The sequence below is a fragment of the Puntigrus tetrazona genome, chromosome 17, assembly GCF_018831695.1.
Source record: "Puntigrus tetrazona isolate hp1 chromosome 17, ASM1883169v1, whole genome shotgun sequence".
Lineage (NCBI taxonomy): Eukaryota > Metazoa > Chordata > Actinopteri > Cypriniformes > Cyprinidae > Puntigrus > Puntigrus tetrazona.
In genome coordinates this window covers 14,048,353-14,068,458 of record NC_056715.1, presented here as the reverse complement: position 1 = coordinate 14,068,458, position 20,106 = coordinate 14,048,353, and the positions used below count along the sequence as shown (strand labels likewise).

Here is a 20,106-nt window from a genome sequence, read left to right as displayed (position 1 = left end):
AGGAGACGCTCAGGGTTTCTTGTCTTGGTGTTTCCAGAAGCTAAAACATCTCAGTCCTGAAGATCCAAAACGAAAGTGACAAGCACCTGAAGGGGACAGAGGAGATGAGAGGTGTCTCCAGGGAGTGACGGAAATAGACGGGCGAAAACAAAACAAAAGCCTTCTGATTTGAAATTTCAATAAAGCTGGGTTCTTTGCAAAGCGGGGAGCTATTGTCATCTCTCCAGCATATTTTCTGACATTTTGTAGTAGAGATGGGCATTTTCTCTGTATTAGGAATATAGGACGCGACACGATGGAATGACTTTAGTTGCTGTCCATGTCCCCTATCTTCAATGCCTGAAAAATCATCATGTCTTGTCTAACTGATGAAAAGAGCTTTTCTTTACTGCTGTCCTAGGCTGGACCTCTAAACTGCAGCTAGTTCACTTAAAAAAACCCCACAAAGAATATAGCTTTCTTGTTAACAGACGTTGAGATTGTGTTTAATTGATTGTATTTTTTTCGTACATAAAGAAAAATTTGTTTTAACCGTTTTTAGCTTCCGTCATAGATGCCATTTCGAAGGTTAAGCTAGGCTAAGCTAGGCTAAGCTGTTACCTCGTTAACTGTAAAATATTTCCCTTATGCATTTTCAGTTATTAGCTTAGGTGGTATGTAATGTCATTTTAAATGTTTAAATAGTTTGAAAGGGGAACATACATTAGTGGTGTCAAACTGTGTATTTATTTATATATGAAATGTAGTTATAATATAAAAAATAAGAATATAAACATATACACATGTATTAAGCTGCAGTCATGCTAAACTGCGCTGAGTTTCAGAGCTGCACTGATCCGAATATGACGTCACACTGCAGTGTCTTCTTTTATTAAAAATTTAACATAGAATGAGGTAATTACTGAAGTATAGCTTTCTTCAGGAAGTATAGACGTACCTGAATCTTACTGCAAGGTATTTCCAGCAAAGCAAGCAGCATAATCAAATGATGTAAAGGAAATTCAATTAAATGACATTATTTTTCAAGATGCTTGTCTGTTCTATCCGTATTACAGATAGAGTTGAGACAAGATGGGCTACGCTTAATGTAATGGACATGCTTTGCCCCTGTCGTGTGAAATCTAATGAGTGAACAAAACTAGAGTGGAATGAATGGAGAGAGATAAATAAAGCAGCACAGAGTCAGGAAGGCGGAGTTATTTTAAGCTGATGACTGATTATTTCTTTGTTGAGCTGGAGCTCATTTGCATGGCAGCAGGGACATGAAGATGACCTCACTCTCTCTCTCTCTCTCTCTCTCTCTGTCTCTCTCTCTCTCTCTCTCTCTCTCTCTCTTTCTCTCTCTCTCTCTCTCTCTCTCTCTCTCTCTTTCTCTCTCTCTCTCTCTCTCTCTCTCTCTCTCTGTCTCTCTCTCTCTCTCTCTCTCTCTCTCTCTCTCTCTCTCTCTCTCTCTCTCTCTCTCTCTCTCTCTCTCTCTCTCTCTCTCACGAGAGTCGGACAGAAGGCCACTGAGCAGCAGGGATAAATGTAATGTGTCTATGTTTTTCCCCTGCTGAGGGTAGATTTCCAAATAACATAATACCACGCTACTCACATGACGATGAATGAAATAAAATACGCTGTGTTTTTCACCGACTGGCAACCTTGGGTGCCGAAACACAATTGGTGTTTATTTATTTATTTTAGAGCATTCCATTTATTCTTTTCTTGAGAATTTTCTTGTCTTGCATTTTTTTTTCAGAAAGTGTTAATATGCCATTAGTTTTATCACCATATCTTTTTTTTACACTTTAAGCATTTTAAATGGGCATCCTGTATACAGTATAACAACAGTTGTTTCGCTCTTACGGTGGCATGTAAAATAAAGAAGCCAGCTGGGCATCCTTTATCAGGTTAGCCTAAAAAAGCGAAGTAGTCTGAAACGTTCAGGTCCAGGCATGACTCTGCGCAGTAAACATTGATGTCAGGTAAAATAAAACCCTTTTCATGGATCCTTCAGCACAAGCCTCTGCTTTTGAATCGGTTTCGCAAGATGGTTGCACAACCTGCTTAGTTCATGAGTTTCGTGTCCAACCCAAGTACAGTTTCTGTAGCATCAGAGAATTCTTCGAAACAACATTGATTTCACTGAAAACCTTCCCTCGCAAAGGCTGAATTGAAATACGCAAGGGACTGCAGAAGGGCTTTTATGTTATATAGTGTATAAAATGAATTTAATCACACAGCAACTTTTGAATGGCAGTCAGTTTTCTCTATCCTCAGTTATCTTGGGTGAATGTCAGCAGTTTACTTTCAGCGTTACAGCCTTTAATCCTGATGTGGAAGACTTACATTTGAAGATTACGTGGAGATTAGTTTGATTTTGAACCTTTCTAATTCATGTGCTTCTTAAGTTGAGTTTAACTAATTGTTGACCTTTCCTCTTGATCGGTGTAAAATTAACCTCCTGTCTCTCTTATTAGGTGAACTTTGTGGTGTGCCAGCTCTTCGCCCTGGTCACGGCTTTCTGGTTCAGACTCTACTTGCACCCTAGCAAGACAAGTCCCTTCATCCGGCATGTAGTCGCCACTCTGCTGGGCTTTTATTTGGCCCTCTTCTGCTTTGGCTGGTGAGTGCTTGTCTGCTTCGTCCCCTCACATATCTCAGGTCTTCCATATTGATCCGTAGCAGGGTCATTGATAGCCAGTTTGAGAGCCATTCAATTTATAATGAGGTTGTGGAGTGTTGGCAGAAGACCAGAGTCTCCTCAGCAGCTGTGGAAACTGATAGACGCAGTTTGTAAGCGATTTATCGATACTTACCTGCTGCTTGATAGTTGATCTCGAATTGGAGCATATTATTACAAAAAAAGCTGCACTGCGATGCTTGGAAGTCATAAGTTAATGGATAAACTCTTACTAGATTTATACTCTTTGGAGGTTTGATGTGATCTTTAATAGTTGAACGTTTTCCAAAACCTTTCAAATGGTTGATTCTGCCTGCAATATAAAGAACACAAAGTTGGTTTAAAGCATTTAAAGTAGTTTTTTTTTTCCTGATTTGTTGACAGTATTTTCTGAGTAATTGAAAACTGTAAATACATTTAACTGTCTGTGTCAGTAAAGATTTGTTTTACTCGGTGTTTAGATGTTTGCTCTGGAAATGTATGCAAATTAGAACACATTTGTTAGATAATGTATTATTTGCATATTTAGACATGATGTTTTAGAAAACTGTAATGCAAAACGGTTGTGTGTTTGTAATGTGATTAATCAGATGGAGAAGTATGATGATGTCTGTTAGTTAAAAATGTTCACCTGTGGTGTCTTTCTTAAAGGAAAGAAATACCGCATGATTTGCTCACCCTCAGACCATTCTGTGCGCGCTTTCTTCTTTTCAGGTGAATTCAATTGGTGTTATTAGATTAGTTATAAGATTTTCTGGCTCTTCCAACATTTTTATGGGAGTAAAGAATGGTCATGTTTTTGAAGCCCTAAAATGCATCCATCCAGCATCAAAATGTTCCGCATGGCTTGGGGAAGTGAATAAATAAGCTTTTTGAAGTGAATTTAAGAATTTGTATAAGACAAATACCTGTATTTAAAAATGACATATCTAGCTCCTGCTGCCTGTCATGTAAATGTTTACAAGAGAGTAGTGTTCCAGCAGATGTAAGACGTAGACCTAAAAAGAGAAACCAAATACATTTTGAGAATCGTTTTCCAATTGCTTTATAATAAAATTTTATATATATATATATATATATATATATATATATATATATATATATATATATATATATATATATATATATATATATAAAATATATAAAATAAAAAAAACGTAAGTAAAAGCCATTTCACTGGTAGTGTCAGATTTTTGACTTCTTGAAATGTTTCATTTTTTTTTTTAAGCTAAAATAAAGTTGCAAATTGCATAACTACCGCATCACACTTTGTTTTGTTTTTTTGTCACAAGATTGTCAAAATGTGATAAATTGCATCAGTGGGAGTCATGTTTCAGCGAAACCTCTTACCATATGGAGCGGTTTATTACAGCTCTCTGAACAGGGGTCAGTCACAGGAAGTCATTATGCAATACACATGACGGCAAGAAGAAAGACCTCTAAACAGTGTCATTGCCCAAGAAGGCATAGCGGACGCTGATGTGTTGTTCATGCCTTCTTGAATGCATTTACTGTAACCCTACCAGATTGCGACTGAAGTATCATCTATTACCATCGAATGAATTTAAGGATGTTGGTGCATCTCAGAAATGTGTGCTGTGTTTGCGTGGCAGCCTGTGAGGGGGGCTTCCCCTCAGCTGTTCTAATGTGATGTCCAGCAGAGACTCACAGAGACGTTTGTTTGCTCTCGGTCAACATCAAATCCAAACATTGCAAATTTAATTTCCAAATGTGTGATCCTGGTTTTACTGATTGGGATTCATCGGCGCATGTTTTTAAGCTTCATAATCTCTCGTTGCTCCACCCCGCAAACAACTTTGCTTTTTGGCGTCACATAGGCAGCGCGGACAAATGGTTAAGATAGCTCTTTAAAGTTCAAACTATTCCAGATGGATGAAATCCAGTCCCCCACATCTTTCTCCTATTGGATGGGGTGGATTGCAGTCTTTTGTGTATAAGGTCTACTCCTCTCGTGTCAATTATCTATTTGCAGCATGTTTTTTTTTTTTACAGTGGTTCAATAAGTTATTTTTTGTTGTTGTTGTTGTTGTTGTTGTTGTTGTATTATTTAGCTATCGTAGACACACAAAAAATTGCAAATAAACAATTTAGTTGCTATCTTTTTGGGGTATTTATTAAGCAGCGACTTGAATGTGTAGTCTGCATGAAGATACAGCATATGTATTGTCCGTCTATCCATTTGGCAAATGGCTTGTCCATCACAGCATGTGTATTTATGTTTTTAAAGTAAATTAAGTTTAATTAAGGAAATGTGATTGTATATTTGAATGTAGAGGGAATATTTTTCAAATTACTATATTTTTTAACAAGATTAGAATTTATAAAAAGTGACCCTAATTAAGGAATCATCCTTAAATCCTTTAAAAGTCAGACATTTTTGTTTTATTATAAACCAATGAAAGGTTACATTTGTCACTTTATAATATATTTGTATAATATAATATATCACTGAAAACATATATAATAATTACCAGTATAATATCTCAAGTTACTAGTTTTTATTAATATTTTGTACTAGTTTTTATTTATTTTTTTTTTAATTAAATTTTTGGTGAACTTTTTAGTAATTCTCATCCAGGTTTTTGTGCTGCCAGATTAATTATTATTATTACACAATTAATGGCATCCAAAATAAGTTTTTTTAAATCATACATGTATGTGCGCTTTATATATTTATGTATATATAAATACACGTGTGTGTGTGTGTGTGTGTGTGTATATAGTTCAAAATAGGTTATGTTTATATATTAAGTATATTCATTTATAGCAGAAATTTAATAAAATAAATATTTAAAAATATATACATATATACTGTATGTGTGAGTGTGTTTTTATATTTCCATATATATATATATATATATATATATATATATATATATATATATATATATATATATAATAAATATATAAATAAAAATAAATAAAACGGCATGATTGCAACATTAACTGAGGATTATAATTTTTTTATCATTTACAGTATTATATCTTATTTAGCAACATATTTCTCTCCTGTTGGAAAAGTCAGTTTAATAAAGTGGTTTTCTCTTCTCCCCCCTTGCTTCATTTCAGGTACGCCTTGCACTTTCTGGTACAGAGCGGTCTTGCTTACGGCGTCATGATCTTCACGAGCGTGGAACACATGCACAAGTGAGTACCGACCTCCCAATGCTTCCAGTAACAGAAACAACCTTATGTCAAATCAATAATGCGTTACGACACAGGAGCATGTTCCAGAATTCTCAACAAGCAACTGCCATCTAGTTCACCATATATTATTCATCGAGCCCTACAATTGGCTTGTTGAATATTAATCCATACCGCTCTCACCCATCCATTTCATTCTTATCAGTAAACAGCTTCAGGGAAAGAGGGAGCGTCCGTTTTCATCATTGCTTCTGTAAGTTTCATGCAGAGTGACGGCTCCCTCTGATCAGGGGTCAGATGAATGGGTACGCTGGACCATGTGGTGTTCGCTGCTGCTCGGGGCGGCACCAAAAATAACCAGTGCTCGATAGTGATCGCTGTTCAAACCAACAACCTACACCAGTGCATACTAACACAAAATGACCCTAGAAAATTCCAGAGATTTAGATAAGCGTAGGTCATCAGTACTGGGTCACCTGACCTTGGTACATCTATCAGACGACCTGCCAGCATGGTTTGTGAACTTCGACTAGTTGAAAAAGTCACGATGACAAGTTGACCGTCGGCCGTCTGCGCAGATGTTTGCATAACTTTATACAAGGTGTTTTAACTCCATGCGTGCTACACCCACAGAGCGGGTGTAGTATAGGGAGGAGTATTGTACGTTTGCCAACTACAGAAAAAAAAACCCCACACTGTCTAATGCTTATGTATCTAGAATTAATTTGTAAAAACACTAGTATTCTAATAACATGGTTAAATGTTAAACCATTTTTTTTTAAATCTCATACTGTTCATTATGATGTGGTGCTTAAAATCACTTTAAATTCAGTATGTTTTTGTTTAAAAAAATTTATTTAGACAAAATATATACAATTTCAATATCTGTCATGGTGTGACTTATTGGATTTTGGCTGTAAATAAGAATAATCACCGACTTATGAATGCATAAACATTGAAAATGATATTTACCATACTTGTCTTAACATATATAGTTGGAAACTGTATTAATATAACTGTAGAAATATGGCATTAGGATATTTTACTGTAAAATAATCATATTTATGGATTTTTTAGGTAAAACAGTAAATTACCTGTTATTAAATAAAATTAATTTATTGAGAAAAAAAAAAAAAAGTCCCTTGCGTTGCACATCACATATTGTTTTGATTTTGTACAACTAATTTAGTTTCTTCTGATTATTTTTGTTCTCATGTACTTTTAAGTTTTGCATTACATTTCTATTTTAGTTTGTTTATTGCATATTAGTTTGACGTGTGCTACCTTAATGGTGTTTTTTTCGGTTCTTTTAGAAAGATGGTTCAGACAGATGGACATATTACCATTATATAATTTAATGAAATATAAATTATAAGTTGTACAGGCAGCAATAAAGACACTCCTGAATGGTTTCTGATATGTTTTAGATGGATTGGACCCAGAATATTCCTTTAACCTACTTGACTGATTATTTAACTACTGATTACTAAACAAACTAGACTTTGAAACAGCACTTTTTGTATTATGAAAGCTTCATATTAAGTGTGATAGACAGATAATAAGACAGTGATCTAATGTACTGATTATTAAGAAACAAGTCTTCCTTTTTAATTAGTTCTTCTATAAGAAACTAAAGAGCAGCAGCTTGTGTAGTATTGAAGATGGACGACGAGAACCTGTGCAGGAGTGCTGTGGGTTGATGGAGATATAGACGACCCGGTTCCCTGCAATGAACACAGATAGCGCATTAGGGATGCAGTGCTACAAAACAGACCTTTTGAAACTCCAGCAGACGATCAGTCAGTAATAGAGTGATGCCATGCTCTGCTGCTCAGGGGAGATGGGAGGGCAATGCAAAGGATGAAGGGAAATTGAAAAACAGCGGCGGAAAACCGATAGAGAATGCAAGATATGTGTGTGCGTGTTTGCAGATCTCTTTTGAGAGGCTCACATTACTTAACTGGTTTATTACCTGGAGACCGTCAATAAAACTGGCGTAGATTAGCCGCTGAGCTAAAGCGATAATGCAATCACTTCATTATACAAAAAAAAAAATGAATACCTTGTCCCTTTTCTGGCCTTATAGCCAGCGTTTGGTTTCGTAATAACCTCTTGGCTATACTTCGGCATCAGTGACTTTTATTATCAGTTTATGGAAATTCATGTCAAATGAATTTTTTTGTGCTAAAAACTGTAAGTGTTTCTGGAATTTCTTTGGGCATCTTCTCAAAAGCTGATTCAAGAATGCTTGCATAGATGTGTGGTTTGTTACGACGGGGCAATATTTGGCCGGGATACAACCGTTTGAAAATCTGTAATCTGAGACAATACTAAGAAAGTCACCTTTAAAGTTGTCCAAATGAAGTTCTTAGCAATGCGTATTGCTAATCAAAAAGTAGGTTTTAATATATTTATGGTAGGAAATTTACAAAATATGTTCTTTACTTAATATACTAATAATTTTTAGCATACTATACTGGGAAGGAGTATATTTGATTGTATTCCAGTAGTACAATTAATATATATAATATCAACACATTCATTTAGTGTTATATTGGTATAATAAAAAAAACCTACCTACAACTGCAGCATAAAAACAACAATACCTAAATGATTATTTAGCACAAATCAATAACCTATATGACAATAATTACAGATAAAGAGGACAGACATTCTTTAATGAGATGATGGATTAAAACGAATCGGGTCTTTTAAGTTTTGAAATCATTGAAATTGTGTTTAGGTGACATGTTGTTGACGTTACAGCAAACTTCAGAGTTTGATGGATAGTTACACAGATATATAGCAGACAGTGACATTAACATGATCTGCCTCCTGATATAAACTCATACAGCTACTTGATTAAATAACTGTAGGTGCGAGCGTCCCTCTAGAGCTCTCACGGGTGCATATTTCTTGACGGATTGTTTCTGTGAGCATCACCGTGACGTTCAGAAAACCTCAAGTCTCTCCACAGATTAAACGGGGTATTTTAAGCGTTCACGCAGAGGTCTTGCTTTCAGAATTCAGCCCCATGTGAAATTCCTAAAATCATACACAACACAGCGTGCCGTTGACGTCTGCTCTGAGAGTTAAAGAGGTTTGCTGGAAGGTTGCTCTCTCAGGTCTTGTTCCGTCTCACAGTGGCGCGATTGTCCCCCTTTTCATTAGAAATGACAGTTTTGTGATGTGATTTACTGCTTTAATATGTTTCAGCTCAGGCATGTGAGAGAAGGGCTATGTGGTGTAGACGAGACCCCATCTAACAGCTGCTGATAACGCCTCACCTCTGTTTCTCACCTTTACAAATGATCGTTTTGAGACTGCGTGCGGTGGTTATTGCCAATGAAAGTAGAACTAGGATGTATGTGTGTGTGTGTGTGTGTGTGTGTGTGTGTGTGAGAGAGAGAGAGAGAGCGAGCTGCCCTCATCACAGGTCACCGGAGCTCTTGTCTGCCTTATTAGAGATGAATAGTGTAAATGTATATTTATAGAAGGGCTACTGTAGTGTGCGAGTCCTTGAAAAGCACAATATCAGGTTATGCACTCTAGCGAAGGCAGTGTAGGAAAAGAAAAGGATTTCTTGTAGATTTTCGTACTGTGCTTTGATTTTTAACAAAAATATGGCATCCTTATTATTTTGGCTAACACGGCATGCAGTGTGTTCAGTGGATATTTTCCAAAATTGCACGTAATAGTTTCCATTTATCTTGAAATTCATTCATTCCGGAACAAGTTGAAAGAGAACACAATGACGCAGATCGATGCACGGTTTGAAAATCCACTTTTTTTAATCATTATTAGATTTGGGATGCATAAGTTCCCTTTAAGTGAACTCACTGACCCGTTTTTCATCACAGTCCATCTCCTAACTGTACAGTGTTCCTTGCTCAACCAGAAAACAGCCTCCACACGATCATCCTACATAGGGCTGGAACAGAAGAAGGTCTTCATAGTTTACACAGTGCCGCTCACAGGCCCGATGAAGGGATTAGTGTTGGGATGGAGCAAGCGCCGCCTCTGAATCCTACGAGTGGGACTGTAGACATGTTAAACCAGCTTTGTCAGGGGCAGACACAGAAACGGATGCCAAGAATTTGCCCACTGTTGCCTAGTGGGTAATCGGGGGACTTGGCTATTTGAGTCAGAAAACGTTGACGTACCGAAACGTTGGGAGAAGATTTAAAGGCTTTTGCCTCGATCCGAGGCCCTGCTGAATTTCAGTGGGTCTTTGATAGCTTTTAGTGGCTGTTATCTTCCTTTTGATGGTTAATATGCTGAATCAAAGAGAGATTCTTAACGGATTGTGGAAGAAAGTTAATGAGGAGAGTTGAAAGTATGGCTTGCGTCTGATAGTGTTGTTCTAACATGCCGCTTCAGGCAGTGATGGTAAAGAGCAACCTTGTTCGTTCTCTCTCTCCACTCACAAATTTGTTGTAGCATGCAAATAGCTTGCATGAATTATCATGTATAATATCAGATATCGAATGTGAGGGATTTCCTGCAAAGTGGGGGGATTTTATGATAGGTGGTGCCTCTTGATAAATATTTGTGGGGATGCTTAACTTGCATTTAAATGAACCCTCCCCCCAAAAAAGATGATAAACTAATAAATGTTTTCATTTAAATATTTGTTTTATAAATATATAAATAATTGAATGAGAAGAAATGTTTATTTTGATATGTGTTGAATTGCTGCATATTGTGTGCATGCATGTACATACTGTACACTTGTTATATTCTTTATTTACTTATTAATGCTATTTAAAAAAAATAATAGAAATAATACGTTCACATTTATGAATAACAATTATTGTTTTCACACGACCCTATTATTAATTCATCTCATGAGTAACATAAACACTCATTTAGCTTATATTTAATCTATAACATTGACTTATTTGTTAGGAGTGCAAGAGTTAAGAGAGTTAAGAAAGTTAAGAAAGAGTTAAAATGACTTTGGGTTTATTTGTCATGCTGGAGATGGAAAGTCAGGTTCTGTGCAGTGCATTGTGGGATACAGTATCTCACACAGTGTGGTTTGTTGTATGTATACTTTATATTTTGCATACATAGCATTTGCATAGTGACCACAGTGTACATACTGCTGAAATGGAGTAATATGTGGTATTTTGTACCAAACGAAAAAGGTCTTTTTTTTTTGTTGTTTTCCATTCAGTGTTTTTAAGCTTTTTCCTCTTTTGCATTCTTCTCCATAGGTACTGCTTTGTGGTTACACTGGGATATCTCAGTTTCTGCCAGGTCACAAGAGTCTATGTGTTTGACTACGGAATGTACTCGGCAGACTTCACTGGGTAAGTTATTTTACACTGGAATAAAAATCCTCTCCAAGGAATGAAAAGGATTTTGCCATTTCAGAAAAAAAAACTGACTGTGAAAAGCGGGCATCTAAAAATAATAATAATAATAATAATAATAATAATAATAATAATAAACTTTTTGGTTTAATATATCAAAATTTTTTTACCCATTTCAAAATGTGTAACTTTCTTTTATATTTTTGAAGTCAAATATCCAAAAATTAAATAAAAACAAAATATATATGAAAGTTTCACTTTTTGAAATAAAATTACAAAAATGTATATTTAAAAAAGAAAGGTTCATGATTAAATTTTTTTATGTACCTGTATACATGAAAACTGTCACTATATAGCAATAACACTAGGCTGAGAAATTAAAATATTTAATGTTGCTAGCTTAGTTTAGTTTACACTCTTGTTCAAACTTTTTTTTAAAATGACAGTAAATACTTTTATATTTTTATTTCAATGAAATTAATGCACCCTGACAAAAACAAGAACTAACTAATATATATATATATATATATATATATATATATGTATGTATGTCCATATGAAACAATCAGTGTTTAGTGTTTATATTCTGCTTTGCAGTAATGTCAGAACTAAAATATGAATTGTGCATGCATTCAGCTTTATTCTGCACTGCCTTGAGATTCCAGGTCTTCTTCAATGAAATATACATGTTAACCACATCCAAGGGCAAGTATATGAGAGCTAGTTTTACCACAGGATCAAAGCGGATCAGTATCATAGCTCAACCTTCAAGCTGGTTTGACATAAGAGCTACACCAAGGTGAACTTGACCCCTTAGAAACTGTGGAGATTTGGTCAGGTCAACTGCATAAATAATAAATGATGAAGATCTTGGTTTGATAGAAGTAGAAGCTCTTACGCACATGTGGATCCAACAGACTCGATATCAGGTTTAAACAGGATTCCTCTCACATACCCACACTTTGTTTTTTTTCTTTTCTCCCTCCAGGCCCATGATGGTCATCACACAGAAGATCACAAGTTTGGCCTTTGAGATTCATGACGGTATGCAACAGTGTTATTAATCCAATTCTCATCTTCTTCTCTGTGTTAAGCTTTCACGGTGAAACGGCTTCAGTAATGAATGATATTATAAAACTGGCATGGTTTCTACCTGAGATCTTTCTAGAGCTCCATTGTTTCTGTCTGTGCCCATGTTAGAGGCTCTAGGAATTACATAAGGGCTGTTAAACCCTGCTGCTACACCACATCCTTGTATGCCATTGATTTATACCACTGCTGGCGCTGCACTCCAGTGAGTGGGCCAGAGTAGTTTGGGCTGCCAGCTGGATGTTGCACTTCACAGACCACGCTAACCTCATCCAACACACTATACTGCTTATTATGCAACTTGGCGAAATCTGTTTAATAAGACGCTAATTGTGCTATATCCCTACATTAATTTCTGGATGATCTGGATCATTGATAAAGGATTTCGTGATTAATGGACCTCCCTTCAAGTGAGTGTGTTAAAGGGACATTTTGGTCATACTTTATATTATGTACTTGCATCCAAAAAATAAGCACAGTGCACTTCTTATGTTCGTATTGTATTGCAAAACGCTGCTGCTAGATGGGATATGGGTAAGGTTAGGTATGGGTGGGTTAAAGTGTAAGGGATAAGTCGGCAGTGTAAATGAATGTAATTACAGAAATTAATAAACAACGTAATTACATATATTTGTAAAAATATAAGTGCACTGTATTGGTTACATGCACATGCATTGTATTAGCTGTATTTCTTAGCTATGTATTTTTTAATCAGAATAACCCAGCAGTTTGATTGAGATTAATTGGTGTGCACAATGGAAAAAAACACGATTGTTGAGTTATCCGTTTTTGCAAATGACATATGATGTATATGTAGAATATGGGACACTGAAGACTAGAGTAATGATGCTGAAAATTCAGCTTTGCATCATAGGAATAAATAACATTTTAAAACGTATAATTATAATAGTTCACAATATTACAGTTTTTACTGTATTTTCATTTTAATTATTATTATGGTTTTTTTTCGTCTTCACAAAGATACTTAGTCCTTTTGACCTTGACAGCCCCAGACAATTTTGAAGAAGAAAGACATTCAAAGTGACAGATTATGTTGGCAGATTTTTCATTTTTGAGGGTAACTATCCCTTTAAGCGCGAAGGAATGAGCATCAGAGGAAATGCGATGGCAGGAACCCAATAGAAACCACTCTAGTTTTATCAGCGACTGGCGGGTCTCCCATGTAAACAAGGCAACTGATAAGCAAACTAGATTGCACAGCATAATTTTTTTTAGATACTCGGTCAACCGAAGAACTAATGATATGCGATATGCGACAAGTCACTATTAGAGTCAAACAGAAGTGGCATCATGGTCACCGCATTTCCTTTTAACAGGGTTTATGGGAAGATTAAGAGAGCACATCCCGTTTCTCTGAAGCAGTAGCTCACCGAACAGCTGGCCCAAACTGCAGCCCGGCACTTTTGAGCTGCCTCCGCATGACTTGCCGTTAGCTCTGCATGCCCCGCTCTGTTGCAGACGCACACATGACATATTAATCCATGTGTTTTAATGAAGTTATGTAACGGTCTCCTCCCTCCACCACTTTATGGAGATCTAAACTAAACTCCGATACTTAAGCCTAAAGCTTACTTTGGTTTTTAGGCGTACGCAGTGGTCCGCGCGTGATGGAAATTTCAGTACTGTATGTACTGTATTAAGCAAAACTAGAAAGATGATAGAACAATAGCAACAACAAAAAATACTGAAGAGAGACTTGGAGAGATAAGAGGTAAATGCAGCTTGTTTGATCAAATCTTTGAACTCTTTTAGTCATAACTTCTGGAGAAAAAAATACGCAATCACTGGACATAGATGCATGCATATGCTGGTATATGTGTACAAAAAGAAGGTATATTTTGGGGTTATTCTTCATTAAATTTAATGTGTAACTAATTATTTACCAATTCTAGTATTATCATCATCACTATTATTATTATTATTATTATTTTTAGTGTTATTATTTAGTGCTGTCAAATGATTAATCGTGATTAATCACATTCAAAACATACAAAAATTATATATATTAACACATGTGTGTATATATATTAAGGAAAATGTCATGTTGACTATATGTCTATATGAAGTATGCTTATATAATTTTAAAATATAAGAATATAAATGTAAATATTTTGAAAATGCACGCATACATGTGTTTGTATTTGAATATACATAATATCCCGAATGTAAAAGCTATTACTGATGTATATTTTGTCACAGAATGAAAATGATCTGCAGTTGTTTTACCACAGACCTTATTTCAGGCCAAATAAAACTAACAAACAAAAAAAAAACCAACACTGATTTCTGCTCGTTGTAGGTGGAAGTGTTAAATGCGAACGCATTTCCTTATCGTGGCCTACAAAAATAGGCTCTGTGCAAATGGGGTTATGACCCAGGTTTCATTCAAATCCGAGTGTCCCATATTAGCACCACGCCGCTATGGTTCTTTTGGTTACTAATGCTGTGTTTCAGTGGGTTTACGTAGGACCCCGAGAGCGCTGCCCAGTGAACAAACATCATAAGTGTTGTTGTTCATGTTGTCCCATTCGCTGAAGACCGTGTCTGTGTGTACACGCTGCTGTGGGTTACGCAGTTCCCAGCAGTCATTAAGGCCTGCGGAAGCCGATAGGGTGACTAATCTAGTTGTCAGTGGACTGACAGAGATGAATGAAGAACGGCTTGATCCGTTTTCTTCACTAACCCCAAAGCAGCACGACAGCACTGTCCACACAGACTCTTAATGGATGTCTACAGTCAACACGTCTGTCTGTCTGTCTCTATCTGTCTCTTTATATTTATACTTTATACTTATACTTTATATTGTCTGTTTATCTGTCTGTCAGTTATTGGTAGATTATTATTATTATTGAATTCATTTTCAAAAAATCTCATGCTACCTTGGCTGCATTTATTTGATAATTAAAATGTAAATTGTAAAATATTATTGAAATTTAAAAGAACTGTTTTTCATTTGAATATATTTTAAAATAGAATTAATTCCCGTGAAGCATAGCTGAATTTTCAGCATCATTACTCCAGTCTTCAGTGTCACGTGGTCCTTCAGAAATCACTTCGGTAGACCGATTTCAAGAAACATTTGTTAATATTATCAATGTTAAAAAACGTTTATGTGTTTATTTTAAAAAAGGAATCTTTTTGTCACTTTTCATCAAATCAGTTTAAAGTGTCCTTGCTAAACATCATCATTTTTTTTTTATCTAAATAAATATAACACCAAACCTTGAAATATTAGTTGGTAGAGAGTATCGTTTACTACATATATTTAGTTATTAATTTCTCATTACGTGCATTTATCACGGGCGCTAATAATTGAAATGCGCGTTTTATTATGCAGATTTTTCACTAAGCCAGCACAGTTAAACCATCGTGTTTGACCTTTAACTCTGAAAATGTTAAATGCTTGGGCGCAGACGTGTGATACCGTTTCTGTTTGCGCTCGGTGAGTGTGTGTGATTCTGCATCGTCACATGGGCTCCATTCACACGCATTTGCCGTATCGCAGTGCAGCTGCTGTTTCCACGGGTTGGTGTGAATCGCAGGAGACCCGCTGGCCTCAAACTTCTCTACTGCGGCTGCTTCACAATCAAACAGAACTGCATGCGTTTTCTTTCTCGACTTCTGGTAGCGTTCCTACATAACGATGCTTTGCGGGAGTCTTATCTGATGAGTCCGGGCCTGTGTTTGTGTGTGTTTTTGTTTCTTTCCCACAGGCTTGGTGAAGAGGGAGGAGCACCTAAAGCCCAGTCAGAAGTATCTTGCAGTCAGGTATGTGTGAAAGGTATGTCTGTGGTTGGGATGAGATCGCTCGTTCACTTTCTGTGTCTTTTGAAAGAAAATCAACTTCTAAGCCGACGCAAGATGCAAAGCTCCCCCTCGCTGATCGAATGGCGAGCGCACAGCTGCGTTCTTTAGTAGCAGTCGTTTTCAGCATAATATTGCTCCGCAGTGCTCAAAAAGCGGCGTACCCCTCGCAGACTCCAATCATTCACAATCAGGCCCCGAAGGCTGTTGCCAAGCAACTGAACATTCCCGCCGTATCACGTGAACCGGCGTCCGCAGGAAGTCGTCAGGATTCCGAGGTTTCGGAAGTCACACCCTGCAGTTAGTCAGAGCAGTTTTGAATAACGATAGTACCGCGGCCCTGTGGTCGCAGAGCGTTGAGCAATAGGTAAACATTTACATAATGGATGAGTTGTGTTCTTGTTCAGACATGACGCAGTGAAAGGTTTGATCAAAATTAAAGTGCTGGTTACATATGCTGCGAAGTCTTTCACTGTCGAAATAAACGCAGTCGGATCAAATTCAGTGTAAGTCTTGCACTGTATATAGGATTATATAGAACCAGTGTACTAACTGCTGTAATGGCGATCAGTGGTTAATAAGAAAAAAAAGTGAGACAGAAAGTCTTGAGAAGTGAGACTGATTCATTTCAACAAAGTTTGTTCAGACGGTTTGATTCCATTGAACTGGTTCAAAACAAGTTCTCATAGTGACATTTACACAGCTGTTTTACGGTGTCAAAATATTCTGAAATATTGCGATGACTGGTTTTCAGCTCAGATTATATAAACTTGGGAATTTTTCTATTTCAAGTAGTTACATTTTTTTTATAAATGCTGATCTTTGATTCATTTTGCGTCAGATAAACTAATTTATCTATCTGTCTGTATATGAATTATTTTTTATTACTGCTTTCTTACTGAAAAACATTGCAACATTAATAATATTATGTGTTAATGTGTAAATTTTTCATCATTATTTCTTTTACAGAACAAAATATGTTTTGGTACTTGAAATTAGGTGTGCCTTGTTAGTTAAATTCTTTTACATTTAATGATTTATTTGGTGACTGATTTTTCTTCTGCCCTTGTGTTTGCTGTATAGGAAGATGCCCAGTCTCTTGGAGTATTTAAGTTATAACTGTAACTTCATGGGGATCTTGGCCGGCCCAACCTGCTCCTATAATGATTACATAGCCTTTATAGAAGGACGATGCTATGAGCCCAAACACCTGGAGTCAAATGGCAAAGAGAACGGGAAATTCAAGCAGAGTGATCCTTCACCTAAGGTAGTGTGACTAGACTGCTCTCTTGCTCTCTCTGGTGGCCGTATCACAGAGATCAGACACATTACAGAGTCAGACAAGAAGATACACACACACACACACACACACACACACAAAGCATGAAATGAGTAAGAAAAAAACCTTTTAGATGTTACAGGTTCCTGTTTCAACATCAAAGCATGAAATAAATAATAATGTAAGAAAGGGAAAACTTATTTACTATTAACTATAGATGTTAATAAGGCTTACTGTAATATTCTAAATATTCATGTCCTCTTAAACTTTGTATTCATCAAAAAATAGCAATTCATAATAATAGTAATTGAGCACAAATCAGTATATTAGAATGATTGCTGAAGAACTATATTATGTATATATATATATATATATATATATATATATATATATATATATGTATATATATATATATATATATATATATATATATATATATATATATAATATATATATATATATATATATATGTATATATATAAGGCTATAATATTGTATATATATAAATGGCTATATATATTATACTAATATTCATATATAATATCCAACTATGTAAGACACCCTAAAATATATATATATGTATATATATATATGTTACCCAACAGTAATAAAATATAGCATATATCATATATTAAATATATGAATAATATTTGATAGTAATTGAGCACCAAATCAGTATATTAGATATGTATTGCTGAAGATATTATAAGATGTATATTATATATATATATATATATATATATATATATATATATATATATATATATATATATATATATATATATATATATATGTATATATATATATATATATATATATATATATATATATATATATATATATATATATATATATATATATATATATATATATATATATATATATATATATATATGTATATATATATATATATATATATATATATATATATATATATATATATATATATATATATATATATATATATATATATATATATATATATATATATATATATATATATATGTATATATATATATTTTTTTAATATAAGTAGTATTGCCTTTATTTATTTATAACATCATAAAAAAAAAAAAAAAATGTACATTTTAAAAAATTAATTCAATGAATAGTGAAATTAAACAAAGAACATGTGAATGTGAATAAACAGGAATGTAATGACCACCTTAGGACCGGTTTGGCCAAGTACAAAAACTGATGCCAGAACCAGTTTTGCAGTCCTTAAAAAGGAAATGTTTTTCGAGTGAGCTAAACAGCGCTACTTTCGATGGAAGACAACGAGAAGCACTCAGGAGACCTTAGGTTTAAACTCGTCTGAACTTCGTTGTATGCTACAAACTTCCTTATTGCGTTATCAGTTTTTTGTCATCTGAATGACTGAAAACCTCTGTGACTTGCTGAGTGGAGAGTTTGTTTGGAGTGTAGCTCTGGTAATGAACATGCTTTTATATGCATTTCCTCCCCAGGAGTTTCACAGCGGTCTCTCTTTAATGGAATCCAGCAACATTTTTAACCCAAGCAAACCAGCAAAAGCTGCAGAGCTCATTAAATATTGTCAGCGATGTATGCATTTCATCCTCAATAGGCAAACATAAACACAAGCGTTTGTTGAATCGGCTCGCTCGCATGTTTCACGAGAGCCTGAGGAGGCTGCCTTCACAAATTAATTTTCTGTCAGACAGAATCAGTGCTGTATTTACCATCCAGCTCTTTCTGCTGCTCGGTGATCTGATGAAGGCAAAGTATAATGAGCTTTTAGATGCGTAATGAAACTTCACGGACTTCATGTTCATAGACATTAAAAAAAAAAAAAAAGATACACTACTGTTCATTCAATATATGCACTGCCGTTAAAAAGTTTAGGATCGGGAAGGTTTTCAGTGTTTTTTGAGGCTGTATTTGATTAAAAAATACAGAAAAAAAGCTGTAATATTGAATTTTCAGCAGCCATTCCCGAAGTCTTTAGTGATCCTACAGAAATTATGATAATGTGCTGATTTATTATTAGTGTTGCTTCTTGAAATAAAAGTTTTTAAAAGAATATTTATGCAAAATATAAATGTTTTAGGTGCTGTCAAACGATTAATCGTGATTATTCACATCCAAATTAGACGTTTTTGTTTATATAATATATATGTCTGTATTTATGTGTATATGAATAAATGCACACACCTACAGTATATAATTAAATTATTAACTTATTTTATCATTTCATTAATATTTTATTATTTTTATAAGTTTGTGCATATTTATATTCCTATAATTTTGTATATAAAATATACATTAATATATAAAATGTATATAATATTGAGATGTATAGATGGGTGCATATACATTAAAAAATCCAAATACACACATACGTTTATATAAACAAAAACTTTCATTTTAAATGTAATTAATTGTCATTAATCGGCTGAAAGCGCTAGTCTTTACTATCATTGAATAAAAGTCTACATTTCTTATATTTCCTATATTTACTGAACCCAAACTTAGTGTATATTGTAACACAAAATGTATGTTTTCATTAGCGCCGTCAAATGATTAATCGTGATTAATCGCATACAAAATAAAAGTTTTTGTGTATTGTGTTTATTGTGTACACTATTACATGTATATACTTAAGAAAAAAGTGTATGTTAAATATTTAGATTAATATAAATATAATGTATATGCGTGTGTGTATATATACAAACAGATATATTATTATAACTTTTATTTTTGATGTGATTAATTGTTTGACAGCACTAATTGTTTCCAACAATGAT

At 34.8% G+C, this 20,106-nt stretch overlaps 1 protein-coding gene across 3 annotated transcripts in view; it reads left to right on the top strand.

Annotated features, from left to right (window-relative positions):
- mboat2a (membrane bound O-acyltransferase domain containing 2a) overlaps positions 1–20,106 on the top strand; it is a 43,589-nt gene that overhangs the window by 15,483 nt on the left and 8,000 nt on the right. For 2 of the 3 annotated variants that reach the window (XM_043262938.1, XM_043262939.1), the window contains 6 exons: positions 2,463–2,608; positions 5,756–5,833; positions 11,050–11,145; positions 12,137–12,192; positions 15,972–16,026; positions 17,146–17,329. In XM_043262938.1, the coding sequence (XP_043118873.1) occupies positions 2,463–2,608; positions 5,756–5,833; positions 11,050–11,145; positions 12,137–12,192; positions 15,972–16,026; positions 17,146–17,329 (615 nt within the window). The remainder of the gene's footprint in view (positions 1–2,462; positions 2,609–5,755; positions 5,834–11,049; positions 11,146–12,136; positions 12,193–15,971; positions 16,027–17,145; positions 17,330–20,106) is intronic. The other variant, XM_043262940.1, reaches the window with a different exon arrangement.